Genomic DNA, 27,941 nt, shown 5'->3' with positions numbered 1-27,941 from the left:
ATTATGACCATATTGGGGTATCTTTAAAACATGTTTGGTATATCTTGGCACATTGACTTTCGTAAATGTAAAAATGAAAAAGCAATAGCAACTCTTGCGCTCGCTTGCACCGTCCGCGATTAAAAAAAAGGAAAAGAAAAAAAAATCAAATAACAAGCCGTGGGTTGCCATCAGTCGACACGTCTCCTCGCAGAAGCAGACGCCCGCCCATGGGATCCCGCCCCGTCGCTCGCCTCACTCGCCTCACTCACCGAGGCCACCGGCCCCTGCAAGATATTCTCCGTGCTCTTCTCACCCCCGTCGTCCCTGTCGACGCCGCTGCCCAGGGGCCTCATGCCATTCTTCGTCACCCTCCACGACTGCAGCGCGAATCCGGTGCCATCACCAGGCCGTGCCGGCGTGTTGCCGCTGCTGCCGCCGCTGCGCGTCTTTTCCGAAAAGTACGTGACGAGGGGCGCGAGCGTGGGCACGCAGGCGATGAAGATGCCGACGTTTGTCTCGACAATGGACCACTTGATGGCTTCGGCCGAGTCGAGGTAGTTGGCGAGGCTGGTGATTGTTTGGATGCGGATGATTTGCACAATGGTGACGAAGATGCCCAGGGCGAAGAGGCATAGGAGGGCGATTTTTCGACGGCGCTTCATTTGGAGCTTGAGGAGGACGGGGAAAGGGAGGGCGAGCCTGCGAGGTGTGAGTTTAGATGCGTCGTGTTTCTGAGAAAAAAAGGGGCTGCTTGAAAACCTACGTTATGACGTCGAAAATGATGGTAAGGGATGAAAATGTGATGTAAAAGGGGACTGCCTGTCCACAATGGCCTGGAGTGGTGGGTATCCATTGTTTTTGTACCTAGATAAACACAATGCGCAATGAGTATAAGTGTTCACGAATGGATGTTCTGAGAAATGGCCATACCGGAATGCACAGAAGCAAGAAAACTAGTAGAAAAGCGATATGTGCCATTGTGACAATCACAGCCAGCGAAATGGGCACTACTCGATATGCGCCGGGAACCAAGCGGACGTAGGATACGAGCAGGCTGGTTTTGAAGCCCCAGATACCAAGAACATAGCTAAACATGGGAGATTTCGTAAGTATGAAAAGAAAGACGTATGGGGGGGGGGGGGGGGAAGAGCCGCCTTACAATGGTGCGCCGACATATTGTGTCTAGAAAGATATTAGTATTTGATATGATGGAATAATCGGCCGACACGGGGTTATCACGCACAAAGCCAAAATTGACGACGTTTTCATCCGGCATGTCGTGCAGTGAAGTCAGCCCAAGACCCCATTTCGTCTCTGTAAAGCTTTGTTAGGAATTTTGTTATGAAGTTGAGATTGAGTTGGGGATACACGTACGGACGACGATTGCGGATGCGTACCCGCAAGCTCCAATCTATATAGTTGCGGATGCGAGTCAGTCAAATCTTTCCCTTGGACCCTCTCTCTATATATATCCCACGACGGGGGGGGGGGGGCGAGCTTCATCGAAAATTTTATAATTGAGGCAATCGAGAGAATGTAAAACATACCCAGCCAGCAATGATCAGCCAGTCATCTGTCATTCTCCCATTAGCCCCCAGATCTGATCTATCCGACGGTAGAAGCGGTGAAACTCCAACAAGAGCGACGATCAACGGGGCCAGGAACCCGAACCCGCCCGTCTCGCCTCAAAGAGAGATACGTACCTAAACCCACGGCCTTTGCGATCCTCGTCCGCACATAGATCCGCAGACACAGCGCGGCCAGAGACAAGGCCGTTACCGCCAGGGCAATGGAGGCTATCATGGATCCATGGTTTGGCGTGCCCTCCCGCGTGTTGTACGCCCACGCCATTGTGTGTCGTTCCCGCCTTCCAAACAAATGAAAAAAAATATACAAGAAGATGTAAAGGGTAAAAAAAAAAGAACAAAGAGACTGAAGGCTTGAAACCTAGAAACAGTGGAGGCGGGAGGACCCTGGGTATCTTTTTTGCCAAGAAAAGGGGAGCTTGTAATCCAGAGTGTCGGGTTCCCTTGGACAGGGAGCGAGGGTATTAGTGAGAGAGAGAGAGAGAGATGGAGAGAAGGGGGGGGTGATGTAATTATGTGTGCAAAACACACACACGCATACCCGAGGAGAATACGCTTAAGAATATTAATACCCTGATGCCTGCCGCAGAGGAGTTTAGGGATATCGGATTTAATGAAACGCAGCAACTGGTAGCAAGCGTCGGCATTGTGTGGTAGAAAGACTACTCCTGGTGGAAGCTGTTCCTGGGCGCCATGTATGTGGCTTGAAAACTAGGCAAGCATTGAAGTGTTCTAAAGAAGAAAAAGCCACACACGGGATGGAATAAAGAACAATAAGCGAAAAAAGAGGAAAAAGAAAAAAAAAACGTCAGCATGTCTCAGTCCATTTAATGTGCGGTAGGTTAAGACGTCCGATACCACCCTCAGCTCTTGGCCCTAAAGATCTACCGCCCCTCTCTCTCCCCAAAAAAGAAGTTTTACAGCAGAGGATTTGGAAGTTTCGCTGACATGGGGTGGGTTTCCCAACGACTGCCGGGCCTATTACTGTAGTAAGGCAGAGAAGAAGAGTGTGTGTCAGCGAATGCCGTACCCCATGTCTCCTGACCTTTTTTTTTTCCTGTTTCTTCTCTCCGAATATTGTCAAATTGTCTTATAAGGGAAAGAGTTCCGCCAAATCCTCGTTGCTGTTTGCAGCAAGTGGTTTAAACTTGTCGCTGCTACGGTGCTACCCATTACTCGTGCGTGCCATTGCAAAAAGGTTGGTCGGGGGTCTAGATCGTTATTGACAAGCTTCCTATCTTCTCTAGCTGATGCCGTTTTGTGCTAGTTACCGTCGCATTTGGCTCCAAAACGGAGACAGAAACGAACTTTGTGGCTTCAATGCGAGACCAAGCATGGGGCTGGCTGTCTAGTCTCAAGTTTCTATCATATGTCTCTCAGCTGGTTTTTAATCTATATATTAAAAAAGAGTCAAGTGGAAATGAAAGGCGTCTAGCATTGACCGGCACTTCACTCGGGCGTTGCCAAACCAGCTCAAACTCCGATGCAACTTTTTCACGCCGTTTGCTTTCTTTTCTTTTCGTTTTTTTTTTTTTTTTTTTTTTTTTTTTTTTTTTTTTTTTTCAATTTTTTTTTCCCTTTTCCCCGTAGCCTCCTGCCCTTCTGCTCTTTGGGAGATTACTAATAACAGTAAATCGTTCTGGCATGTACATGCTCAAGAGGGTAGCATTCAAGTGGCGGCTGTAGGGGTCGCCTTGGGCAGCAGGCGGTCTACCCAGACGACAGGACGGAGATGACTTGACGTGAACCTAGGCTGGTTACAGTGCAAAGCATGTATACCTAGCCTGGTTGCATTCGGTCTTTGACAAGGGGAGTAGCAGGCAGCTTTGGGGGAGCCGGAATTGATGCCGTTGAGGACACTTTTGTGAGATCTGATCTGCAAGCCATGATGCCAGTCTACCTGACGCATCACCATGTCCAGAAAAATCACCACTACCAATATTGCCTGCTCTAGACTCTGAGAGCATAAAGATGATGTCTCCAACGGGAACTAGTTATCCCGCTTGACTAATCTTTGGCTTCCTTAGTTTCCATGCCGTCAAATCTTTGGCGCGCGGAGAAGGGCCTCAAAAAACCTCGGACAATGTCTTATTCTGGCCTTTTTTTGGTCTCAGTCTTATTTCAACTTCGCCTATAAACGCCACCAGCGTCCCGTCTTCCCCGACATCTTTCCCCGGTAACCCCCTGGACCGCCCGGGAACTCCACCCTGAAGAGCCGGCGGCGGCCACAGCGCGCGTTCTTTTCCGAGAAGAGACATGGTTTCAGAAATAGCAGGTTGTTTAGCAGCGAGCTTGTAAATACGTGTTGCTTTGTAAAACAACAATTAGACAACAAAGGCCGAGAGCCGAGAGAAAGAAGAGCAACTTATATTGATGGCTGGGTAACTGTTTGCGACAAATGGCATGCATGAAAATCTCGCTTGGCACGATCATCCGAAAGGGCAAATTACGTATCATTTACAAAAAAAAAGTAAGAAACGGAAAGCAAAAAGCCCCGTCTTTTGTTCTATACCTAGGTACTGTCGCGAGAGAGAGCACGTTGCAGGGCATGAATACGATGCAGAACAGCACCAAAGCCCTTCTGCCATGTCCCTGAAGCTTTTCACAGTATCCCCCTGTCAACATGCAGGAGAGCTGTCGACTTTTTTTTCCTTTTGCAGGCTTCAGCTAGCCACTAAAACACACAAAATCTCTCACTTACACCAGGGATTATACTGGGTAGAGTAGCATTGAGTGTTGAGAAGAGCACTAGGCAAGGCCCTTGTGCAGTAGTGCTGGGGGGGACGTTGCAAGCCCGCAGCCCTTTCCAAAGCGACGGTGACGGAGGCACAGCTGGTTGAGGGTTTTGAGATGGAGGTCCAGACTTGGAGAGAACCGGAAGTTTTTTTTTTTTTCTCGTCTTCATTTTACTTGGTTGCCTGACATCGGCCGAATTGACTGCCGAATCATGGGGTATTAAGGAGATATTTTACTTGGAATACTACCTTACGGGCATATTATATGTATACATGATGCCGGCACATTGTCTGGCACATAGATGAACAGAAACACATGGTGTCATGATCACCGCGGTTCGTGCTAATAAGAAGGACATGGCCTCCAGATCCTTCTCCAGCTTTGTTCATCAAACCCCTCTTCAGCTCTCTCTCTTTCTCTGCTTCGTACAACTTCCCTTGTCTCGGCTTCGGCCAATAACGTCTTCACCTACTGGGTTATTCGGGGGTCACGTTCTCACACATACGCCGAAAGAAGCGCGGTCTTGCTCTCTTCCCCCAGGTCTTTTTGAAAGAGGGGGGGGCCATATTTTAGCCCCAGCCGAGCAAGCAGAAAAAAAAAACTACACGTTACTGCACGAGGATGAGAGCAGAGCTCGTCTCTGCGGCCGCGGACTTGGCAAGGCAAGGCAAACAATCGGGGGGGCTGCAGAGGCCCGCGCATCCAACGTGGTTTGATTAAAGCTGCTAGCATTAGATTTCGCAAACTATCGACTGATGATGTCGCCAGAAAGAGAAGTAGACTGATTTTAATCCGGCACGCATTGAGCCGAGAGACAACGGTAAACTGGAGACTGCAAGATGGGTTGTAAATCGAGCAAGACGAAATGCTAGATATAAGTCGGCCGATCCGCGCATAGCTAGTTCATTCCATCTTTTTGGTTTCTTCTCAGCTTCGTTTTTTTTTTACCATTTTGATCTTTTCCCACGTTTCAAAAGATGCATCGTAGTCGCCTGGGATCTGCATTGTTTGCCATTGCGGGCTGCTTTGCGAGCCTTGCCCATGCTGCACCTGCAACGACGAGCTCGTCTTGCAAATGCTTTCCTGGCGATGCATGCTGGCCCAGCGCTGGTGACTGGGCTGCCTTCAACAAGACTGTTGATGGGCGGCTGATTGCGACAGTTCCGCTGGGGTCGCCGTGCCATGAGGCGTCTTACAATGCGACGGAATGCCAGTTTCTGCAGGACAATTGGCTGTCTTCTCCAATTCAGTGAGTAGAAGATATCTTGTACATAGATGGCATCTCCAAGATACCATTTCCCCCAGATTACGCACGATCTCGTCTAACACAGTCTGCGCGTCAGCTACAACTCGTCCTCGTCGGTCATGGCGCCCCTGTTCGCCAACGCGAGCTGCGACCCCTTTCAGCCAGAAGACACTCCCTGCACGCTCGGCAACTACGTGCGATATGCCGTCAACGTGTCGACCGCGGCTCACGTCACCGCAACGCTCCAGTTCGCGGCCAAGCGCAACATCCGCTTCGTCATTCGCAACACGGGACACGACTACAACGGCCGCTCCACCGGGGCCGGCGCCCTTTCGGTCTGGACGCACCACCTCAAGGACACGGCGATTCTGGACTGGGCCGACCAGTTCTACACCGGCAAGGCGCTCCAGGTGGGGGCCGGCATCCAGGGCTTTGAGGCGCTCGAGGCCGCCCACGCGGCGAATCTGATTGTGGTGACGGGCGAGTGTCCCAGCGTGGGCCTTGCGGGAGGCTACGTCCAGGGCGCGGGCCACTCGGCGCTCAGCACAATCTACGGCCTGGCAGCGGACAATGCCCTCTCGTACGACGTGGTGACGCCCAACGGCACGCTGGTGACGGCAACCCGCGCCCTGAACGAGGACCTCTACTGGGCGCTCAGCGGCGGCGGCGGCGGCAACTACGGCGTGGTCGTGTCCATGGTGTTCCGCGCGCATCCAGACGCCGTCGTCGCCGGCGCAAAGTTCGCCATCGGCACGTCCTCGCTGGGCGACAGCGTGCTGTATTCCATCGTCGACGCCTTCCACGCCGCGCTGCCGGCCATTGTCGACTCGGGCGTCATGATCATCTACTTCTTCGGCCCGGGCTTCTTCCAGGTGCCCGCCATGACGGCCTACGGCAAGACGCAGGACGAGGCCGAGGCCATCCTCAAGCCCTTTGTCGACGCCCTGGCCGCGCTCAACATCACGCTGGCGCCGACTTACACGCAGTTCCCCAGCTACTTTGCCCACTACCAGAACTACTGGGGCCCGTTTCCCGCCGGCAACATCCAGGTCGGCACCGACTTGTTTGGCGGGCGGCTGATCCCCCGCGCGGTGCTGCCGAGTTTCTCCCCGACGGCGCAGAAGCTGGTCGAGCTGGGCGTCACCTTTATCGGCGTGGGCCTCAACGTCTCGCGCTTTGGCGGCGATGATGCAAATGCCGTGCTGCCGCAGTGGCGCTCGTCCATTGTCGAGGCGTCGCTGACGCTGCCGTACAGCTTCCAGGTGCCCTTCCAGGACATGGTGGCCACGCAGGACACAATCACGAATGTCGTGCAGCCCGTCATCGAGGCCGCCACGCCCAACGCCGGCGCCTACATGAACGAGGCCGACTTTCAGCAGCCCGACTTCCAGGACGTCTTTTTCGGGGCAAACTACCCGAAGCTGCTGCAGATTAAGCAAAAGTATGACCCGAGCAGCTTGCTGTATGCGAGGGCGGGAGTGGGCAGCGAGGTCTGGACGGTGGCTGAGAATGGCCGCATGTGCAAAACTCAGTCATGATGTGGCTAATTGGTGACGGCATATATCGTAGTATTCATTGATGTATGATGCGGTGATTTAGATGAAATGATGTAGTGACATAGCGATTGAAATAGCGTTGAACTTGAACAAGTGCATGAATAAACCTGATGACAGAATTACAACGATAACAAAGACAACATTAAGAATAAATCAATCACTTACAGCTGGAGCCTTGGCCATCCATTACCGCATACCGTCTGTCAATCTACTTATCTAGAACATTGAATGTCGACGCTCCCGTAGCGCCGATGCCGATTGATGAAACACTGTACAAGCACCTATTATTAGATTCACCAAGATCTAATACATCCAGCCCAAGATCTAGCGCAAAGACGGACGCTTGTGTGATTAGTGGGCTGGAATGCGCCATCTCGATCGGCACATGATGATCAAGCAGATTGACTGCAGCTGGATTTCTCTTCTGACTCACCGTTGCTGCAAGAAATACCAGGAGCTGCTTGCTTATATATGCATCCATCGTCTGCATCGCCTTGGCTCGATTCGGGGTAACACGTACAAACGCAGCTTGCAGGATCTGTATGCTGTGTATCTCGCTCTTCGGAGCACGAGCTCCCGGAATTTATTAGACGACGGATGCATCCAGTGCGGCAATTTCCATCTTCAGCCGCACAACTACGCGAGGGTCAAGATGCATGCCATCGGACCCTCTCCGTGTCCAATCGCGTACTGTGCAGCTCCTCTTGCAAGATCCTTTGTAAACAACATTTGCATTTCCGTAAAATGCGATTTGTTATCCGTAATACAAATCTCAAATAATATCCGAGGCTGAAATCCGGCTTGGTGGAGTTTAAAAGACGACGGGCCTTTTCTTCCTTCTCTTTCTAAGCTCGAATATTAGACGACGGAAGTTTAGGTATTACTCCGAGCTGGAATCAATACCGTTCTAATCACCACCTGCGCGCGCTCTACCGTGCATTATCAAAGTATTACAAGGACCAAATACTGAAATGGGCAGCTATCAAGAGAAAATGGAGTCCAGTCAGCCTCTTTTCCGACGATCTGGAGTAACTCTCCGCGTTTTGCACCACTCCGCATACGGAGCAACGTGGGATAATGCGTATTCACGCATGTACACGCAGAATGGAGGATTCATGGCCACTCGTTATTTGCACTGTCAAATTCAGGGTCTTGGCTCTATCGGGCTATTCTTAGACGGCCAAACTAAAAGAAGAGAAAAAAAAAAAGTTTCCGGTTTCTCCGCTACTGTTCCGAGCATAGTTCCAGCCCACCACCGTGTCTTAGTTTCCATGATATCGACGCAAACCATTAAATACTACAAGATCTCCTCTTCACCCGCTCTCCACAATGCCTCTCTCTGCCCTGCCATAAACCCAACTCGGCTGTTCAAGCCGCCATAAACAGTCGCCATGGGAGCCTCTCGAATGCCGCTGTCGCAGGTGCTGCCGCCCCTCATCTTGGGCACGGCCACCTTCAACCACCAGTACCACCCCGATCCCTCGCGCATGCCCTACGTCGACATTGTCCGGAGAGCGCTCGAGCACGGAATCAACGCCTTTGACACTTCGCCCTACTACGGCCCTTCCGAGATCCTGCTGGGCCAGGCCTTGCGACTGCTGACGCCGCCCCCGCCGCGAGAAGGATATTTCCTGATAACAAAGGCCGGCCGAATCAAGTCCGACGAGTTCGACTACTCCCCGGCGTGGGTGCGCTACAGCGTCTGCCGCAGCTTGGAGCGCCTGGGTACGCGATACTTGGATCTGGTGTACATGCACGACGTCGAGTTTGTGTCTGCTGCCGAGGTTCTTCAGGCTGTCAAGGAGTTGCGCCGACTGCGCGATCAGGGCCTGATTCGCTATGTTGGTATAAGCGGATACCCCGTCGATACCCTCGCCTCGCTGGCCGAGATGATATTGAGAGAGACTGGCGAACCCCTTGACGCTATCTTGTCGTATGGCAACTTTTGCCTGCAAAACACTCAGCTCGGGCGATCAGACTTCCTACAGCGGTTCCAAGCAGCCAGAGTCGAGTGTCTGTTAAACGCCAGTATGCTCAACATGGGCCTGCTGACGACTCGAGGCGTTGACAACGGCCCCATGGTGTCCTGGCATCCTTCGCCGCCAGAGCTACGAAAGGCCTGCACCAAGCTATCCCAAATCGCACAAGACAACGGCGAGCACCTCGAAGGAGTGGCCATCCGGTGGGCTCTGGAACAATGGGCCCGCCTCGGAAAAGACTTTGGCACAACGGCCTACGTCGGGGCTGGTCCTCGCATCGGGGCAAGTGTCATGGGAGTAACAGCCATCACAGAGCTCGACGAGACCTGGGATCTATGGAGAAGCGTTATAGGGCCCGTGATTGGCGCCAAGGACGATGTCGCAACGCAGAGGAGCGATAAGATTACGAAACTTGTCCAAAACAAGATGTGGCCTGGCTTGGGGTCGTGGAAGGACCATGCCTGGGAGAGTGGTGGCGAGACGTTTGTCAATACCCGAGTGAATATGGGACAGATTCCTAATGATGAGGTGGCGGAGAGATGGGGGCTGGTTCCTTCAGCTGCTGCTGTGGCTTCCAAGCTGTAACGTGCGATGCATAATAGTATATAGACCAGCATGGCTTTTCTTTATTTTTTTTTCTGCATCATTTCGTTTCTCGGATAAATTCCTAAAGTACATACTACCGCAATGCACAAATTACCGTTACCAATAATTTCTTGGGACGCATTAGGATCTTGGCGTCTCTCAAAACTTTTACGCCTGCCCATAGCAGTCTCCTTACTAAACACTATGTTCCCTTTTACAGTTTTTACACAGAGCTAGTAATTTTACTTTGCTTGAATCATGGTGGTTAGTGAAGATGAATAAAATCAATTAATAGAAAATCTGGTAGTCTTTTTTCCGTTTTGCAGAACCTATTACTGGTTTGACCGTATCTGGCAGTAAATTGGGTTGTTGAGGCTGATGTTGATGGTAGGCTTGCTCGTATGAGGAATTCTTCCCATTGTCTGCTTGTCATAGCAGAGACTCGAGATTTGAGATGCCGTCCTTGACAGAGATTAAGAGTCTTTTTGTACGTGGATCGACGCAACGCAAACTTGGCACGCCTGAGTTCTCTCATCATTAAAGATGTATCCTAATCCGACCGTCGTACATGAGGCTGTGCTAAAGATGGTAGGTGTGAAGAGCTCTCAGGGTGACTCACGTCGCGTCCGTTTCTTACCTTCTCGCTCATGTCTGTAATAGCCATCTAGATGTCTCTCAATGTCTGCTCAAACGCAGCCCAAGACCTCCAAAGCCGAGCTCGAATCTTTGCCTGAATTACTTCGTTCACCCACGGACCTCGGCCAGGGTTTTCTACCATGGTGTCTATTTGGAACGGGAGCACCAAGCCACCCAATAACTTTTCGCAAGCATTTTGCAGCTTTAACCGCTCAATCTCAATATTTTGAATTGAACATTGTAGCTCTCTGTCGTATTTTCTCCGCCGCTTCGTTACTCGCACGTAATTCTGATAGTGTTCAAGAGCCGTAATGAACAGTGGAACAGATACATGTGTAAGCCCGTCTTTGAATAATGGGAAAACAGAGCAAAAGGCAGGCTGAACAACCATCTCTGTCGTATTTTCTCCACCGCTTCGTTACTCGCACCTCATTCTGATAGTGTTTCAGAGACGAAATGAACAGTGGAATGGCTATATGTGTGAGCCCGTCCTTTGAACAATGGAAAACAGAGCTGATGGCGGGCTGAACACGGTTGAACAGTGAGCAGAGCGGGTAATAGCAAATCCTACATGTTTACATGTAAATAGGCACCACACAAGGTATATATATATGCCCCTTCTTTGAGCCTCGCTGAAGCAATGGCGAATATACAATTCTAATCTCCCGAGACAAAACTGAAAACTGGCCAGATATTTTGATTTTACCAAGCATTCAGCAATATCGCCAAAATGGAAGGTTCTAGGATCGCGGATTCAGTCAAGGGGTGTCTCGAGCTATTCCGAGCACTCGCCTCATTAGACCCACCCTCGCCGGCCTTGACTGCCTCTTATCAAACAGCATTGATGGCGATTGCGGATGACGAGTCCCGCCTCAAAGTTTGGTTCGCAAACATGGACGTACGCGCGTCAGAGAACAGATCACTGCGGTTCCGTCTTCGAAAAGCATCCCCCTTACGAGATCACGTCCTCAGGTTTTTAAATGATCTCTCGAAATTCCTAGAGGGAGCCCTGGTTATTATGAAGGAGGGTGTGGTGCCGTGGGATGAAGATGAAGATGAAGATGAAGATGACGACTTCCTGAACGGCGGGCCTGACTCGCTAGAAGACGATGGTGATAATGACGAGCCCCCAAAATCAGAAATGGAGCAAATCGCCGACTGTATATCGGAGTTTGTCGATTGTATCCCACAGATGAGTAATTCTCCAAGAAATCCGGCTCCTCGCGATTGTTCTGCGGCATCAGTTCCGACTGATGCGCCATACGAATCCTTTGATATTCAACACGTGCAGGCCAAGTTTCAGAAAGTGGACAAGATCCTAGCCCAGAGGCTAGGAAGTGCAATAACCATACGACGACAGTTTTTCAAATATCGGGAAAGCCTAAAGCTCGCTCATGGCCTGGATCCCAAAGACCAAGCAGATGGTGAAAGTACCATTGCAAACTCGATTCCAAGCCATGCTCAGAGTACTGAGTTCGATCATACATCACTGGCAACACATGAAGACTCTGTATGGGATACAGACACTTGTCAAGCATCCCTTACGTCTTCTCTTGCAGACACAGACCTACTTTGCATTCCACCGCTTCCCAAAGGCGCTGAGAGTGGCCATTTTGAATGCCCCTTTTGTTTCATGACCATTACAGCTACGGATATAGCATCATGGAAGTGAGTTTGAAACGTCAATTCCATCATCTCGTAACATGACAATTACTGATACAAAACCATCAAGGCGGCATGTGCTTGCTGATCTCCGACCATATACCTGCCTCTCTGCGGATTGCCCAGTAGGCAAAAGGTTTGCTACAAGCTATGAATGGATTCTACATGAAATTGAATACCACTGGAAATACTACGTCTGCCCGTTATCATGCGGAGAGAACTTCCAATCCCGATTCGAGTTTGCAGAACATGTTCACAACAACCACCCCAGCAACATGCCAGAACATCGACTTGAGGCCATGATCAGCCTCAACTCCAGACAGATTCGAGTCGAAGATGGGATACCTTGTCCTATGTGTCATGAAAGTCTTGATTCGGTGCCAAAGTATCAGCTTCACGTCGGCGGACATCAGGAACAGCTTGCAATGTTTGCTCTTCCCGCTATGCAGCCTCAGGGCGATGATGATGGCGATGACAATGATGGCGATGACAATGATGTTAATGGCCTGGGCAATGATGTTGATGGCCTTGACAATAACGTCGAAGGCCTTGACAATGATGTTGATGGCCTTGCAGAGGATGCTGATGGTCTTGACAATAATGTTGATGGCCTTGAAAATGATGTTAATGGCCTTGACAATAATGCTGATGGCCTGGGCAATGATGTTGAACACGAACACGTCGGCAAAAGAGAGGTGGACAATATTCAGTCTCACAAAGCATCTGGGTTCACCAAAATTATAACCGACTCTAGTTACACATCTAGCCATTCCAGCATGACTACTTTCAAATGTGATTCTCGCTCCATCACTTTCTGTACGAGCACAGCAGAGTTCAAAAATAATAAAGTGGGCAAAGATTCAGTCATAATTTTTGGGGATATCAGTGGCCCAGCCGGTGCAGAATTGTTGAAAGGCATATGGAACTAAAACAGGTTCCAGAAAGATGGGAAATAGGTAATACAACCTAGTCCCAGGGCAAAGAATGTTTACTGGCGCTGGTGATCTAGTCACAGAAGACGGGGTGGGATTTCAGGAAAGCTGATGGGATCTGTCGGCATTCTCTCAACGGTCTAGTAGTAAGCAGGCACATTGTTGGGTTATAGCTGAACACTTTCAGAAATTGTTTAAATGGCTTTATTTTACAGAATGTCAAGAATGCAAGATTCGAATACACGAGCAGATAAATAGGCACACTCGGGTAGTCGTGATTGCGCAGAACCTACTACTACATGTAGGTAGACCAAAGGGTTATCTCGGTCCAAGGCATTATGTAATATCGGCAGCTCAGACAACTACCCGAGGCCTTCCACTTTTGGCTGGAGCTTCTGCACCATCTCACTTGTCTCCCGGCTTTTCGCGAAATCGCATCTTTCTTCTCTTTTCTTCCACCACATGGCGGGCGGTCGCAAATCCAAGGCCGCGGCTCCAGCTCGCCCCCAGAACACGCTCGTCCTCGACAATGGCGCCTGGACGCTCAAGGCCGGCCTCGTCTGCGGCGGCTCCATCCCCGAGCCTCGCGTCGTCCAAAACTGCATCGCGCGCGATCGCTCAAAGAAGATTTACGTTGCGTCGGAGCTCGACAGATGCCGGGACTTTGGCGAGATCCAGTTCCGACGGCCGGTCGAGAAGGGCTATCTGGTCAACTGGGAGGCGCAAAAGGAGATTTGGGACCAGGAGCTGTTTGGCGACAAGGCACAGCTGAAATGCGACCCCAGCGAGACCCGGCTGATGCTCACGGAGCAGCCGAATGCGCTGCCCGTGCTGCAGACGAACTGCGACCAGATTGTCTTTGAGGAGTACGGCTTCTCGAGCTACTACAGAGGCGTTGGTATGTTGTTGTTGAGCTCCTGACTCTCGCAATAGTCTGCCATCAGATGCTAACTCGCATACGCTGCTAGGCTCGACGTTCAATGCATATCACGACCTGCAGAGCCTCTTCCGTACGCCAAAAGACGCCCTTACAGCCGCCAACACGCCAGCTGAGATTATGCTGGTAGTCGATTCCGGCTTTTCGCACACGACAATCACTCCCCTCCTCGGCGGACGACCCCTCCACTCGGCCATTAGGAGAATCGACATTGGCGGCAAGTTCCTGACAAACTACATGGCTCGCCTCATCTCCCTGCGCCATTTCGACATGCGAAACGACTTGTACATTGTCAACGAGATGAAGGAAGCGTCGTGCTACGTTTCTGCCGACTTCAAGAGAGATCTAGAACGCACATGGAAGGGAACGAGAGGAGAGAAGCGCGAGGATTACATCTCCGGAGCTGGGATTGTCAAAGACTACGTTCTGCCAGATTTTCACACTAGGCACAAGGGTATCCTCCGTGAATACGATCCTGCTCAGCATACGAAATCCAAAAAACTGGCCGCAGCAGGCCACTCAGAAGAAGACGTCTTGACTCTGCGAAACGAGCGATTCACCGTCCCAGAACTCATCTTCCGTCCGTCAGACGTGGGTATGCGACAGCCCGGTCTTGCAGACGCCATTCAGCAATCTCTCCACGAGCTGCCCATTGGCCTCTGGCCTGGCCTTCTCGCCAATATCGTTGTAGTCGGCGGTAGCTCTCTGTTCGACGGGTTCATTCAGCGCCTGCAAAAGGAGCTCGTGCAGCTTGTCCCCGACGACTGTATCGTCCGCGTCGCCCGCCCTGCGGATCCCATCACCAACACATGGTACGGAGCCGCCCACATGGCAAATCATCCAAACATCGAAAAAGTGGCCGTCACGAAGCAAGAGTACGAAGAGAACGGCAGTGCATGGATAGCCCGCAAATTCTCAACAGGCCTCTTGACTCCCTGAAGAAGGGCAGAGACTTGGACGTTTCATTGACTCCCCGCAGCCGCGGCGCCTCTGTTGCCTAGTTTAATCTTTTGAGCCGCTTGAAATGAAGTGGCCTTGGCGCAGGATAGCCCGATACGACTGCTCACTATAATTGGATATATACGCTAATGCGTCTGGGCAAGCCAAAGATGGAGTGAGTTGGTATTCTTGGCTGTTACATATAGCAAGACATAATCACGACGATCACGGATTTCCCACATCTTGGCATTCAATATTAGAAAGATGTTTATACGCCGTGGTAAGCTTTCAGTTGAGACCAAATGCAAGGAGATTTCGCCAAGCAGTCGAGGCCTCACTGTCTCGGGGAACGTTAAACTGCTACACGCCGAGGAAGACGCCCAGATTACGCCGAGACGCGCGTAATGTCGTACATGCCGTTGCACTGCCGCAAACATATAGCATCGAGTTACTGCGACAGGAAGAGGGGCTTGCGGAGAGGCAACAATCAGTCATTTGATTTGATTTCAGAGCATAGGCTAAGTGTACCCAAAACGCCATCCAGTTAGATCTCATCTGGCTGATCGCCCATCACACTATCTTATGCGGAGTATCAAACACGTCTATCGCACTTGACCCGAGAAAAATGATTCGACACGCCTCGTGTCGTGCCTCGCACTTTTCGGCATGCTTCGGCATTTCGGCATTCCTCTAATACGCATTGCGCCTATCACTGGAGGTTACAAAGCTAGGTTGAGTGTGGATGGAAACAAAGTTGAAAGGAGATTCGCTCATCATACTCCATACGCCGTCATGAGTTGGGAGTCTTCAGCCCAAAATGTCAAAGGGAGGAGAGGTTCCACTGATTCGTTGGAAAAGATAGAAGAAGAGATTCTTTGTAGATCAGAGACGGCCTAGGCCTCGACCTCGAGACACACACCCTACATTAAGAGTTAGCACTTACACTAGCTCAGAATTCAAGCCATAAGGGGGTGAGCATTACAATCGCACTATCTGATGCGTTAGCAACCTGTGAATTTGTGACTGTCTTGGTGTAATACTTACGTGGTTCGTTGAACATCCTTCATTGTGTGTGGTGCAATAGCCAGCGTTGCATTTCCTGCACACTCGCTGAGTACGATAAATGCAATCGTCACACTATATTTGACCCCCGTGTTAGTTCTCTTAAGTAAAGTCAACATCGTGGCAGAATCAATACTCACATTGTTGCCGCATTCCCAGCAGCTTTTAGAAACTCGTGGCTACGCAATAATTGTTAGCGGAACGTTCTCCTATGATGAGCGCTCTGTAATTGTGCCTTTTCTTCACCCACAGCAGCAGCTGCGGCATCCAACAAGGCAGGGGGAGGAACAAACGCTGCGTACAAATTCGAGAGGTCTGTGTTCGAGACTGGCCTGAGCGGCTGGTCCAATCCATCCCGGCTCGTCATGTCGCAGGCTTTATTTTCAAGGGCCATTTGTATCATCCTCCCTCCTGGGCTCGAGCAAGTGTACATGGATGACAGAAACCGTTTCGTACCTTGACTTTCATAGTCGGAGCTTCGAGATCCAAATCGCCAAAGTCATTGACCGTATCATCGTCAACGATGGCGATTTGTGTTGCATAATGGCCGCTTGAACTTTGGCCAGAAAACTCGTAGCATGATTCACACCACCATTTATTGCAACCTGTGCAGTACCGCTCGCGGATGCAGTCCATGCATCTGGGCACAAATGAGGCGTCTGCGTCTTTGGGTGCGGTTGCAGCCCGAAGGGACGAAGAGAGATGAGGCAGCGGAGCCAGCAGCGGTAAGTTGGCATCCGGACTGATGCCGTTCGGATAAGTGAAGCCTTCGGGGGCTTTGTGGCAATTCTCACAGCCCGACAGAGCATATGTAGCCACGGCGGGAGCGCTGTCAGCATCGGATCCGCCCTTGAAGACTGGCGAGTTGCGATGGCGCAGGCCTTGGCAAAGCACAGCATCAAAGGAGATGATGCCTCGACAAGCGAGCATGCAGTGAGCCCACTCTTGGCTGATAGGTCGAGGGATGATGCGGCCCTTCTTGTGCCACCAGGCATCTCCCTCCTGCTTCAAAGAAGATGCCAGAGCAGTTTGACTCTTCTTGTTCCACTCCGTGCTAATAGACGATGCGGATGGGCCGGACGGCTTCGCAGCAGCCAAGACGTCCCGGGAACCAAAGACGTAGAGAGCCTTGAGCTTGGGAGAACCAACTGGCCGAGTTTCGCGGCAGGCATACTGTAGTGCCTGGCGAAGCTTGGCCTGGTTCAAGTTCTTGACGTCCCGGATCGATAAGACGCGGACATTGAAGGCCGCATCATTGATGATATCATGGCACAGCTCCGCAGTCACGGAGAGTCCGTCAAGAACCAGAGTCTGGACATTTTCCAGAATGTGCCGTCGCTTGAGGTTGGACAAGATGCCCCTCAGCGGACCAGAGTAAAAGCTGCGGTAAAAGTGAGCCTAGGATCGTATGACATTGATGACGATGCAGGGGTTTCAATGTTTGCACTCACTCATCTTCAGTAACGTTTTCATCTAATTGAACATTACGCCAGATCTCGCCTCCATGGTCGATCTTGTCAATCTCAAACTTGAGAGCCTTGATGTGGGTGAGATCAAGATGGCGAAACACTCCCGGCGTGCTAAAGAGGAGCTCCCGGAAAGCTCGGTTCGTCGCAGCTAGGCTCAAGATGCTCGAGATGGACAGGTAGGGAATAACGTGGCTCAGGACGAGGGAGTTGTGGATGGTATCATAGAGGGAAGTGGTTGGATCATCAGTCACCGTTGAAGCCAGTAGTTGGATCTCTTCGCGCGTTGGGTCGTGGAAGGTAGCTAGGCTCATGTCAGGCTACCAGACCTCGCAGCACAAGAGACTTCGCGGGCGATGGAAGAGCGTCGCAGGCGAGGTTGAGGAGATGTATGTGAGCTCGTAATGGCTGAATTGAACCAGAACGAGGAAATATAGATGGAAGAAACAAGATGGCTTGCTGAGGTTGCAAGATGATAAGGTGGGGGAGTTTTGGGGAAAGCCTTCCGTGTACTTCAGGACGCAGCTGTACAAGTAATAGCTTTCAGGCACAGTGGAGTCTAGAAACCAGCGCTCAACGCTTTATTTCCAGAAAGCAAGCAAGTCAATAGTTTAGACAACGATGAAGATGAAGAAGGATGCTGAGGACGCGCACAGCATGAGGGTTGGGAGCTGTGATATACAAGTAGGCAGGTCATCGACTGCAGGCTGTAATACGATTGGCGGATTACCCGAAATGGATGCCCTACCTAGAGCTACCAGTAATGGCTATTACTACTCCTCACCTGTACCGTACGCTGCGGGCACACGTGTTATACGCCGGTACAACCTTGTTTATAAGCAGTAAGACAGCTCTGAGATTACACGTCGCCGAGAACCACAGCCACCAGTCAGAGCAGGGCGGGCTACTTACTCGTGCGTTGCTGGCGCGCATAGAGCAAGACGTGGCCGAAGCTTGCTGTCTGGACGGCACGTCAAAGGGCTGCTCCCACTGCCACTTGGAGTATAGACGCTAGGCTTGGCCAAGACAGGGCCTCTTGGAACTAAAACAGCACCTTCTCCTTATCAGGCTATGGTGGCCAGTCCAGATGCAACGGGAGATTGGGGGCGCCGGATGGCCAGATGGGGGGGCCTGTTTCTGGCGGGTAGCTCGTGCGCTGAGCTCCTCATTTCATGCTTCCGGCAGCGCCAGCGGCGGCTGCAAATCTTGTACCTAGAGCATGGTTCGATGGGTTGATTGATGGCTGTTGCAAAGGTGAGCTCAAGGGGAAGAAGCGCCGAGCACCGACGCAGCCTCCACCACGCCAGGTCCTTCCCACGGATATGGACCATCGGCTGAGATGGAGGGATTGCTCGTGGCGAATGGGCGGCCAAGACGTAATGCGTTTATGTAGCACGTCTAGAGATTCGTCATTTCCATGGAAATCTAGGGGACGAGTCAGGGCGGGCAATGATTAGCAGCGCTTGGGAGGTTGGTTCGCAGCTCTCATCTCATCGTCCCAACGGCTGGCAACCCCAATATCTGAAATCCTTCCTCCCTGGTGACGAAGGATCACCGATGAGGCGGCCGCAGGCCGAATATGGCGACTTGGAGTGCGGGGGACCACCACCTCAGATAGAGACGGACAAGCAAAGGGCGTTTGATCATTGCATCGCTGAATCACTCCCAATTACCAAGTCATACTCGGTATCATGACCTCGAGTAGTACACAAGAGTACCTTGTAGACGATCGCTATTGACTCGTCCGCCTAGTAGAATGTTGCTGCCTTGACTAATTGTCTTAAAGGACCCCTCTTGACGCCTCTTTCGTTTCATTCAGGGTCCTCATGTGCCGGAAGTGCGGAGAGATGCCGTTCACCGTTCGGACTGATGAGCAAGATCGCTTGGCGTGGGGGAGAGCTCTGAACTTGGTCGTATCGCGGCTGAATAGCGAGTGGTGCTATTTGCGGGGCATCGTGACCCTTCTGTGGCATACCAACTCTCCCATATTCTTCTCCTCTCTGTTTTCTAATCAGTTTTCCCTGGTTGCATCGGTTTGTCTCACAACTCTTTAGAGTGATTAGTGCCTCTCGTGTCGAACACAACTCCAAATTCAGTCGTTGACCAGACAATATGCCCATGATGGGGAGCCTCCCAAGCAACGAGGTGGCACATGGTCCACGTGACATCGCACGTGTAACCTATCTTATCGCAGCCGCCAAGACTCTCCCTGCATCTGTGCTACGCCGTGGAAATTGGCGGAATGCTGACTTATCACTATTGCCCCTCTAGGCGTTTCTGGCCGCGTCTTCAGCTGTCGCCTCGTGATGGCGTACAAGTAATCTTGCTCTCGATTTTTAATCTTTAGACTCGCGATAGCTATGAGACGGAAGCCATCTGTCTTGAGCAACCTCTGTGCAATTCTGTAGCTCTTGGCCCTCGTCCTTCTCCTGCAATTCACATCTACAATACCCTGCTATAGCGAAAAAGCTGCCCTTGGGCGCTTATAAGACCGAATAAGGCAGCGCCATGGACGAGCCAATCTCTCTCCGGTGGTCAGACACGTTCGCGATCCTTCCTCAGTCCGATCCGATCTGCAGCAAGCTCCCGGGAGACAAGATCATTCTGCCTCCGTCTGCTCTTCAACAGCTGCTCTCAGCTGCGTCTTCTCAGGCAGCGACGTCTGGCAGCAACGGTTACTTCGGCTCCAGCCACTTTACCACTCCGGTATACGGGCAGGAAACTCAACAGCTCCCCAATCCTTTGATATTCCGACTCGTGAACCCGAAAAATCATAATGTGGTGTACGCTGGAATCAGAGAATTTTCTGCTCCCGAGGGAACTATGGGCTTGAGCTCATTGCTCCTTGAGGCTCTTGCCATTGGGCCTGATGATTTCGTATCGTTGAGCTCTGATGATGCAGAAATTGAAGATGCGGAAGACCCCATAGCCCAAAATGCCGCCGTCAAAGGCAGTCGGATTACAGTACATGCCGAGCAGCTTCAGAAAGGAACGTATGTGCGGCTGCGACCTCTCGAAGCTGGATATAATCCAGACGATTGGAAGCCATTGCTAGAACGCCAGCTCCGGCAAAACTTTACAACATTGACAAAGAACACGGTCATCCCTGTGCAAGGCTCACAGGGGGAATCCTTCAAGCTGCTTGTGGATAAGTTTGCGCCTGATGGTGACGGTGTCTGTGTAATTGACACAGATCTAGAGGTTGATATTGAGGCCCTGAATGAAGAGCAGGCTAGAGAGACAATGCGCCAAATCATGGCACAGGGACAATCGGTCTCTTCTGACAGCTCCAAAGGTGGCGAGTTGGACATTTGGAAAGATGTCGAAGGCCGGGTGGTACCTGGTGAATACGTCGATTACACGCTTCCGTCCTGGGACCGATCACAGAGTTTGGTCGTCACTCTAAGTGGCATATCTGATGCGGACAGCTTGGATCTTTTTGTCACCCCCAAATCGCGTGAACAAAGAGCTCTTCCTCGAGAGGCTGTCCACGTCTTTGGAGATTTTTCATCTGCTCAGTACGGTGTCAAATCCATAACAATAATGCCAACCAATATCGAGCTTGAAGACGCGGAGAGTCTACTTATATCTGTCCATGGTTATCAAGATCCTGATTCGGATGTTAAATCATCAACACCAGTTGCCTACACTATCCGGGCAAAGGTTGTTCCTTTGGACGGACCAACAAGCGAGCTCCCTATGGAACTTGACAAGGAACAACATTCCGCGGATGAAGAGCAATGTACGAATTGTTTGCAGTGGGTCCCGAAGCGAACCATGGTTTTGCACCAGAATTTCTGTTTGAGGAACAATATTCTCTGCCCCATCTGCAAGTCGGTATTCAAAAAGGGCTCGCCCGAGTATGAGGCCCATTGGCACTGCGATCACGATGAGGCCCATGGAGATTCGCCCCTAAGCAAAGCCAAGCACGATAGAGTGTTTCATACAGACTACAACTGCCCGTCTTGCGCGTTTTCGACCAACTCGCTCGCAGATTTAGCGCGCCACCGCACAACCGTGTGCCCTGGAAAGATTATCCTCTGTCGCTTTTGCCATCTTGAAGTGCCTCAAGAAGGAGACCCCTTTAACCCGTCACCCGAAGTTGTGCTTTCAGGAATGTCAGCCCATGAATTGGCAGACGGGGCTCGTACTACAGAGTGCCATCTATGTGATAAAATCATTCGTCTGAGAGACATGGAAACCCACCTGAAGCACCATGAGCTTGACAAGGCGGTCCGATCGAAGCCCATTGTCTGTCGAAATGTCAACTGTGGACGAACACTGTACGGCGTTGGGCAAAGGGGCCAGATAGGCACTCCGAGCTCACCTGTCAGAGGTCCGGCAAACGACATTGGCCTCTGCTCAATTTGCTTCGGACCTCTGTATGTTAGTATGCATGATCCGGAAGGAAAGTCTTTACGACGAAGAATAGAGAGGCGATACCTCAGTCAGCTGATTACGGGATGTGGGAAACCGCACTGCACCAACGAATGGTGCAAAACGGGGCGAGTGAATTCTGGCCTTGAGCCCAAGCGGTCATCTGCCGCTGCAGTACTCCCTATCGTGAAGCCGCTTTTGCCCGGGGCACTCAACCCGTCGGAACCAGCATATCTCTGTGTTGACGAAACGAGCCAGACCAGTCGCAAGCTAGCAGACCTTTTGGCCGCTGAAAAGGCTTATGACCTGGAATGGTGCGTTGCCGCTGCGGAAGCCGAAAGGGCAGACATTGATAGGATGAGAGATTGGCTGCAATCGTGGGCCCCGCGAAGATGACTCGGCAGCGGAATGATGAAGTGATGAACAGTTGTTGCATGGGATTGCATTGCATTGCATTGTATTGCGTTGGTCAAAGACAGATACCCTAAGGATGAGCTCTACACTGGAGACGAAGGATCAGACAGTCACCTAATAATTAAGAGCATATATAGACTCGCCATAGAATTATAGCATCTCTTTTTATTCTTTTCTACTCGTTTAGGAAATATACACTTGATAGGTCTTCAGCAACCGCTTCTATAATGTATCCACCTACGACTACTTAGCATCAATCCGAAACCAACCTCAGCTAATCTCCTGGCCGGCTAAATGTTTCCCACGGCCGTGTCGGAAGCTAGGGGCACGATTCACATGCGTGCCCTGATGATGACGTTGACTGGCAGGCTTGCCGATCAATGATCTCACCATGAGCACCGCCTTTCCTTAGTAGGCAATTCAATGTATGTAGACATACCTAAAGGCTACGAGTCTGTCTCGTGAAGCTCCCTTTGAAGAGACTATTAATTCCATCTATAGATGACAGAACAGAGATACCAGTAGCATGGTAGGCCAGAAAAGTAAAAGTAGAGCACACCGCCAGGATAATGGATAATGGTGCGCGCGCAGTCACCCGGAAGGATGACGGAACTAGCGGTTTTGTGCATTTGCTAAATGAGGCTTAACTGAGACCAAAAGTCCGGTTCCGGCAATCGCAGGGTCTACAGGAACTCATCCAGAGAGAGGCCAAGGGATGAACAAACAGCTGTTGGATAGATTGTTTGATAAAGCCCAAATACACCAAATGAAAACTAATCGAATGGTAAGCAATAAGCAGCCCAGGGATTACAAGTTACAAGCCCATCATCGTTTGAAGCAATTAATTGGGTTACCAGCGTTTTAACGTTGCGAGTAACACTTGCGGCCCCTACCAAGGTACGTACGCGTACGAGTGGACTGAATCCGGCTGTCCCGAAAGTACCGTTTCGCAGCGCGGTACCTCTGGGGGGGGCTGCTGACCGGATTATTCTATAAAGAGCGTGATTACATCTTGAGAGATTCGACGCAGTATACATACATGCATTGTTTGATTGTGGGTGAGAAAAAAATACCTGATGAGAAGCAGGGCTGGACAGGCATTTTTGTTTGCGAGATGGTAAGGCTGAATGAACCTTGTTGGGCAGATGTGTAGCTGCATGTTTCAGGTACTCTCGGCTCAACCGTAGCTTCAGCGCAAGCCAGCTGGATGCAGCATCTGTAGGTGGCGTGCTGGCCTTTTATTGCTGAGATGGAGCAGCCAAGAGCTGGTAATCATGAGCACACAGCTCTATACCATGATGCGTGCTATTGTCGTTGTCGCATTGGCAGCTGCTGCATTTGACAAGAGGCCTCCTGTATGCACGAGTATATTCTGTAATTGGCGCAGTTTCCATAATTTTGCCTGCAGACGCCCAGAGGTGCCTGGTCGTGTGCCGTATTGGCTGCCAGACATCGCTCTCACGAGTGCTGCTCCTGTGGAGTATGTCAAGAGACACTTCGTATAGCTATAAGCTGCTTCAACTGCACGCCTTTGCACGTGCTACGACTGCTATTTTTTCTGAATTACATGTTATTATCTGGATTGAATATTTAAATAAACTTTGATAAAAAAGATGATCTGTACTTCCACAATATAGCTCATATATTCCCAGCTGCGCATGTGCGTATATTATCGTCGTATTGGCGGTTCTTTAGCAGCTCCGGACTCCGGATTTGTACCTCCCCTGGCCGGGGTACCTCTGCTTCCCATTTTTCCTGGCACAGCCCGAAGCTCCTCCATGCTGCGTCTTTCAGAAGGTGGGGGAAAGCGCAATTCTGCCCAGGCTGGCCGCGACCGACGGAATCACCTCCAAGCAACGGCCTTTTCTGGTCGTCCCGCTTTCAACAACAGCAGCCCCAAAGCAGCATCGCCATCGCATTCGCACTCGCCCATCCTTAGCCTCGTCCGCCTCTGTATCCGTCTCTGCGGCCTCATCTTCAGTTCCGTCTCCTCTGTCTGCTCCATCTCACTCTCCAACGCTCGTCCGTCCCGCCCGCTTTTGCGCATTGCGCTATCGCCAAAGCCAATATCCATCCGGCCCCGCTACTGGCTGGTCGGATCGAGTTGCTGCCACCAGCCGCGAGCTGCTCCTCGCCACCGGCGTCTTCGAACCTTCGCCCCAGCAACAGCACAGCACAGCGCCCGACGATTCTCTGGCTGCAGCGAGGCTCTGGCTGCCTGTTACGGGCGTCGATTTCAGAAAAACACCACCTGCGCTATGCAACATCTGCCCTGTGCAGCCGTTTGAAGTCGCTGAAGTCGCTCCCGTTGTTTGTGTGGCGGATCGCAGGGAAGCTGAGGCCTGGTGCTTGCCGCTCAGCTACTCCTCTTCGTGCCACTGTTTGCACTTCCAGTTATCGAGCGCCGTTTCCCAGCGCATGCTTGATTCCTGGGCATCTCTGCACCAGCTGCTGCGAATAGGGTGCATCCAGTCCGGATCCAAGGCTTGAGGCTGGACAAGGATTGGCTCACAGTCGACTCGACGATAGGTCACTACCTGGCGGCTCTTCGACTGCTGCCTCTCTTCGCAAATCCATCGTCCATCCGCATTAACATTTGAGTCCTTTTTTTTTTTTTTGTTTCTTTACGCTTTTTCTGCATCTTCTTTTTCCTCACATTTTAGCACACGCTCACTCACAATGGGCAATAACAACACAAAAGAGTCTCGCTCCGATTATCCCGAGGGCTACTCCGATGGCCGGGAGCGACGCTTTGAGATGGGAGACTCCCGCGGCGCCTTGGGGGAATCACGCCTTCTGCCAGGGAGGGCTGAGCGTAGCTTTCTCAGCATAGGAAGTGGCTCTTCGGCTCGAAACAGAGACCGACCGGATGCCCCGTTCGAACATCGCGAGACAAAGCAAGAACGAGAGGCTAGAAAGCTTGAGCGCGAGCGAGCCACGCGAGCCCAAGAACGTGAACGGAGTATAAGAGATGAACACGTGGACGGAGGCTATCTTGTCACCATGGGAACCTATGTCGGGACTGAGGATTTCAATAAGGCTGTTGTCAGACAGCTGCAGGTGCGTTGCTGCTTATCAGTATCATCGTTGTTACTGGCATCTAACTCGGAAGAACTAGATTGAACGGAAGTTGGCTCCCTTTTGGCGCGGCCTCAACGACTGGTCCTCTACCTGGGCTGAACACCAGCTCATTGCGGTCGCTCGTGGTCTGGACCCCCCAGCGGCCGATGCGCCTCCTGATCCTGCGTTGATGCCTCGACCGCCGCCACCATCAAGTGATTTCCTCGCCGGCCCTAGCCTTAGCAATCTGACGGTAGAGATGGGACCAAGGACGCTCTCAACTGCCTCAGATGTTAGTGGCTCAGGCGCAAACTCAGCGTTGCCGTCTCCATCAACGGCTGGGCCCTTGAAGGGCTCCATCAAGCCGAGGGCGAGAGCATTAGCTGCCGCCTTGAGTGTGGGCTCCCGCAATGCATCCTCCACTGACTTGGGCCCCAAGGAGATTCAGCTTCCCCACGATCCCTTTGTCAACGGCCAACCGCTCGAGGTTAATCTTTACAAATCTACAGAAGAATGCCCCATTTGTTTCTTGATGTATCCTCCTTACCTCAACCGTACAAGATGCTGTGATCAGCCGATTTGCAGCGAATGTTTTGTCCAAATCAAGCGATCCGACCCTCATCTTCCCGAGCACCACCCCAACGGCGAGGCGCGAGATCCAAACGAGGGTCTTTCTGCAGAGGACTCTCCTAATTTGCTTACAACAGAGCCTTCTGCCTGTCCCTACTGCCAAATGCCCGAGTTTGGCGTTACATACGAACCACCTCCCTTTCGACGCGGCTTGGCTATTGCGCCAACAGCGACTTCCACCACCGCCTCCAACACCGCCATGTCTTCTCAAAGCTCCCTCAGCTCTACTTTAGTTCCGGGTACTGCGACGGCTGGGCGGAGGAGGGCGCATAGTTTGTCCGTCAACGCACCCAACGTCATCACCACTGATCGTATCCGACCGGACTGGGCTACCAAGCTGGCCGCGGCGCGTGCGCATCAGGCACGTCGTGCTGCAGCGGCCACTGCTCTCCACACCGCAGCCTTTTTGATAGGAGGCAATGAGTCTCGGTCCAGGATACGTACCAGCAGGTTTGGTAGGAGAAATACGGGGAGCAGCGGCGGCACAACCACTCCCGGAGGAGGACAAAACGCGGGCGGAACCGAGGCTACGGAGGGCCAGGAGCTTACCGAGAGGACGCCAAGCCGGAATCCAGATGGCACTCGTCGTCCTCGTATGGAAGAACTCGAGGACATGATGCTCAGGGAGGCGGTTCGACTGTCTCTTGCCACCGAAGAAGAACGAAAGCGCAAGGTGGAAAAGGCACTTCAAAAGGAAGCCAAGAAGCGAGAAAAGGAGCGTGAAAAGGCGGAGCGAAAAGCTCTAAAGAAACAGGGCAAAGATCCTTATGGGGGCGGCCTCAGCGGAGCCAGTGGAAGTAGTTTCTCCTTGAGCCTGGGCCGTAAGCGAGGCAATAGCGCAGCCAGCGAGCTCAGACTCGAGGCAGCAATGCAGGCGGCATCGCAATCATCCAAAGGACCAGAAGCTCCGGATCACGATAAGAAGACAGAAATCGCCGGTGACAAGGGCAAAGGGGTTGATCGAGGGCCGCAGCCTCAATCTGGCGCAACGGAAGCGACTTCATCAGCTTCGCTTCCCATTCCAACCTCGAGTCCCCGAGCAGGGTCGCATCTAAGGCATATGAGCAATGCATCCTCACTTGGCTCTTCGTCAGCGGATAGTCCTTCAGGGAGCTATCCTGGGCAGGGATTGGTCGGTTCGGATGCTAATGCTGCCAAGAGACAAAGTATGGGCAATCGCAGCGATAGTGGTGACGGCGAGACGGAGAGCGAGCCCATGCTGAATTTCCGCAGCTTGGTCGCAGCTGTTGGCGTCAATATCAATGATGGTTCTATGATTAACCAGACAGAGACGGCTGAGGGTGTGGGTAGTCCACTTGCCCAGGTTGATGAAGAAAAGGAGGAGTCTGGCGCCGAGCACATAGAGCGAAGCCTTAGGGTCGAAACTTCCGACATGAGCAAGGAGTCTACTTCTAATGCTAGCGACGCAGCGAACAGTTCACAAAACATACCACCTTTTCTCGACACGCCGGAGCTGACCATTACTCCTGACACTCCCATAGTCGAAGATGGTGCTGAAGATAAACAGCTGGGACATCCTAGCGTGCTCGAACATGAAACTGGCCAGGATACGCATTAAGGAGTGGAGGGGACTTGTGCGGTATAATGATACCGTGTAGAGGTTGACGTATTGGGTTGATGTATTGGAGTAGGGGGCCCAGGGGAGGTTCAATTCGTTTTATCAATATGATTATGGAGTTGATGGTAGCTTTATGAACCAGGATGGCAGCGTTGAATGGACTTGCAGCTTGGAATCTTGACGTGTGCATAGGTTTATAGTGTGTATGGTGTATGCATTTAGCGAATGTGGGACGTTTTGCTATGAATTAGATTAGCATCACAAGATGAATACTGAACAGCGGTTTTTTTGATCCATCATGCATACAGAGAGAGAGTGTGCCGGCACTCGAGATTGTTTCCGACCGTGAATACGCGGCTTGGCCTTTGAACGGAGCGGGAAAAGCGTCGTCATGTTTGTCGGTGCGTATTATTTACGAAATTGGGTTGCAATACGCGTGTTGGAGCCCTGCAAGGAAATATGCATATATAATAAGGTTTATTTTATTGTTGTAACATGTTCAAACTACTGTTCAAGTTTGACAGGAAGACATTCTTTTTCACTAAAGACCGGTTTACCATTTCATTGGAGCATCTTT

At 51.5% G+C, this 27,941-nt stretch overlaps 11 protein-coding genes across 11 annotated transcripts; 7 read left to right on the top strand and 4 right to left on the bottom strand.

Annotated features, from left to right (window-relative positions):
- Positions 1-170: 170 nt before the first annotated feature.
- TrAtP1_008252 (uncharacterized protein) lies at positions 171-4,517 on the bottom strand (the record flags this gene model as incomplete). Its single annotated transcript, XM_014086353.2, has 9 exons — positions 171-681; positions 746-846; positions 913-1,069; positions 1,142-1,164; positions 1,226-1,296; positions 1,357-1,393; positions 1,530-1,555; positions 1,686-1,849; positions 4,492-4,517. The coding sequence occupies 9 exons, from the start codon at positions 4,515-4,517 to the stop codon at positions 171-173; spliced, it is 1,116 nt and encodes a 371-aa protein (XP_013941828.2).
- An 11-nt stretch (positions 4,518-4,528) lies between these two features.
- On the top strand, positions 4,529-5,205 carry TrAtP1_008251 (uncharacterized protein). Its single transcript, XM_066113839.1, has one exon. It carries the CDS (start codon positions 4,628-4,630, stop codon positions 5,018-5,020), a length of 393 nt encoding a protein of 130 aa, XP_065969928.1. The 5' UTR covers positions 4,529-4,627; the 3' UTR covers positions 5,021-5,205.
- Positions 5,146-7,348, top strand: TrAtP1_008250 (uncharacterized protein). Its single transcript, XM_066113838.1, has 2 exons — positions 5,146-5,553; positions 5,648-7,348. Exons 1-2 carry the CDS (start codon positions 5,282-5,284, stop codon positions 7,086-7,088), a joined length of 1,713 nt encoding a protein of 570 aa, XP_065969927.1. The 5' UTR covers positions 5,146-5,281; the 3' UTR covers positions 7,089-7,348.
- Positions 7,349-8,497: 1,149 nt separating this feature from the next.
- On the top strand, positions 8,498-9,670 carry TrAtP1_008249 (uncharacterized protein; the record flags this gene model as incomplete). Its single annotated transcript, XM_014086626.2, has 1 exon — positions 8,498-9,670. The coding sequence occupies one exon, from the start codon at positions 8,498-8,500 to the stop codon at positions 9,668-9,670; it is 1,173 nt and encodes a 390-aa protein (XP_013942101.2).
- Positions 9,671-11,036: 1,366 nt separating this feature from the next.
- Positions 11,037-11,978, top strand: TrAtP1_008248 (uncharacterized protein; the record flags this gene model as incomplete). Its single annotated transcript, XM_014086625.2, has 1 exon — positions 11,037-11,978. The coding sequence occupies one exon, from the start codon at positions 11,037-11,039 to the stop codon at positions 11,976-11,978; it is 942 nt and encodes a 313-aa protein (XP_013942100.2).
- A 196-nt stretch (positions 11,979-12,174) lies between these two features.
- Positions 12,175-12,738, bottom strand: TrAtP1_008247 (uncharacterized protein; the record flags this gene model as incomplete). The annotated part of the gene is made up of 1 exon (XM_066113837.1): positions 12,175-12,738. One exon carries the CDS (start codon positions 12,736-12,738, stop codon positions 12,175-12,177), a length of 564 nt encoding a protein of 187 aa, XP_065969926.1.
- Positions 12,739-13,362: 624 nt separating this feature from the next.
- Positions 13,363-14,776, top strand: TrAtP1_008246 (uncharacterized protein; the record flags this gene model as incomplete). Its single annotated transcript, XM_014086465.1, has 2 exons — positions 13,363-13,798; positions 13,869-14,776. 2 exons carry the CDS (start codon positions 13,363-13,365, stop codon positions 14,774-14,776), a joined length of 1,344 nt encoding a protein of 447 aa, XP_013941940.1.
- Positions 14,777-15,732: 956 nt separating this feature from the next.
- Positions 15,733-17,618, bottom strand: TrAtP1_008245 (uncharacterized protein; the record flags this gene model as incomplete). Its single annotated transcript, XM_014086624.2, has 5 exons — positions 15,733-15,765; positions 15,821-15,913; positions 15,979-16,017; positions 16,295-17,219; positions 17,290-17,618. 5 exons carry the CDS (start codon positions 17,616-17,618, stop codon positions 15,733-15,735), a joined length of 1,419 nt encoding a protein of 472 aa, XP_013942099.2.
- A 2,194-nt stretch (positions 17,619-19,812) lies between these two features.
- TrAtP1_008244 (uncharacterized protein) lies at positions 19,813-22,077 on the top strand (the record flags this gene model as incomplete). The annotated part of the gene is made up of 1 exon (XM_014086623.2): positions 19,813-22,077. One exon carries the CDS (start codon positions 19,813-19,815, stop codon positions 22,075-22,077), a length of 2,265 nt encoding a protein of 754 aa, XP_013942098.1.
- A 1,593-nt stretch (positions 22,078-23,670) lies between these two features.
- TrAtP1_008242 (uncharacterized protein) lies at positions 23,671-27,655 on the top strand. The gene is made up of 2 exons (XM_014086622.2): positions 23,671-25,155; positions 25,214-27,655. The coding sequence occupies exons 1-2, from the start codon at positions 24,775-24,777 to the stop codon at positions 27,362-27,364; spliced, it is 2,532 nt and encodes an 843-aa protein (XP_013942097.2). The 5' UTR covers positions 23,671-24,774; the 3' UTR covers positions 27,365-27,655.
- Positions 23,939-24,142, bottom strand: TrAtP1_008243 (uncharacterized protein; the record flags this gene model as incomplete). Its single annotated transcript, XM_066113836.1, has 1 exon — positions 23,939-24,142. One exon carries the CDS (start codon positions 24,140-24,142, stop codon positions 23,939-23,941), a length of 204 nt encoding a protein of 67 aa, XP_065969925.1.
- Positions 27,656-27,941: the final 286 nt, after the last annotated feature.

Source organism: Trichoderma atroviride, chromosome 4 (genome assembly GCF_020647795.1).
Source record: "Trichoderma atroviride chromosome 4, complete sequence".
Taxonomy (NCBI): Eukaryota; Fungi; Ascomycota; class Sordariomycetes; order Hypocreales; family Hypocreaceae; genus Trichoderma; species Trichoderma atroviride.
The sequence above is the reverse complement of the archived record's forward strand: the minus strand, read 5'-3'. Positions and strand labels throughout refer to the sequence as shown.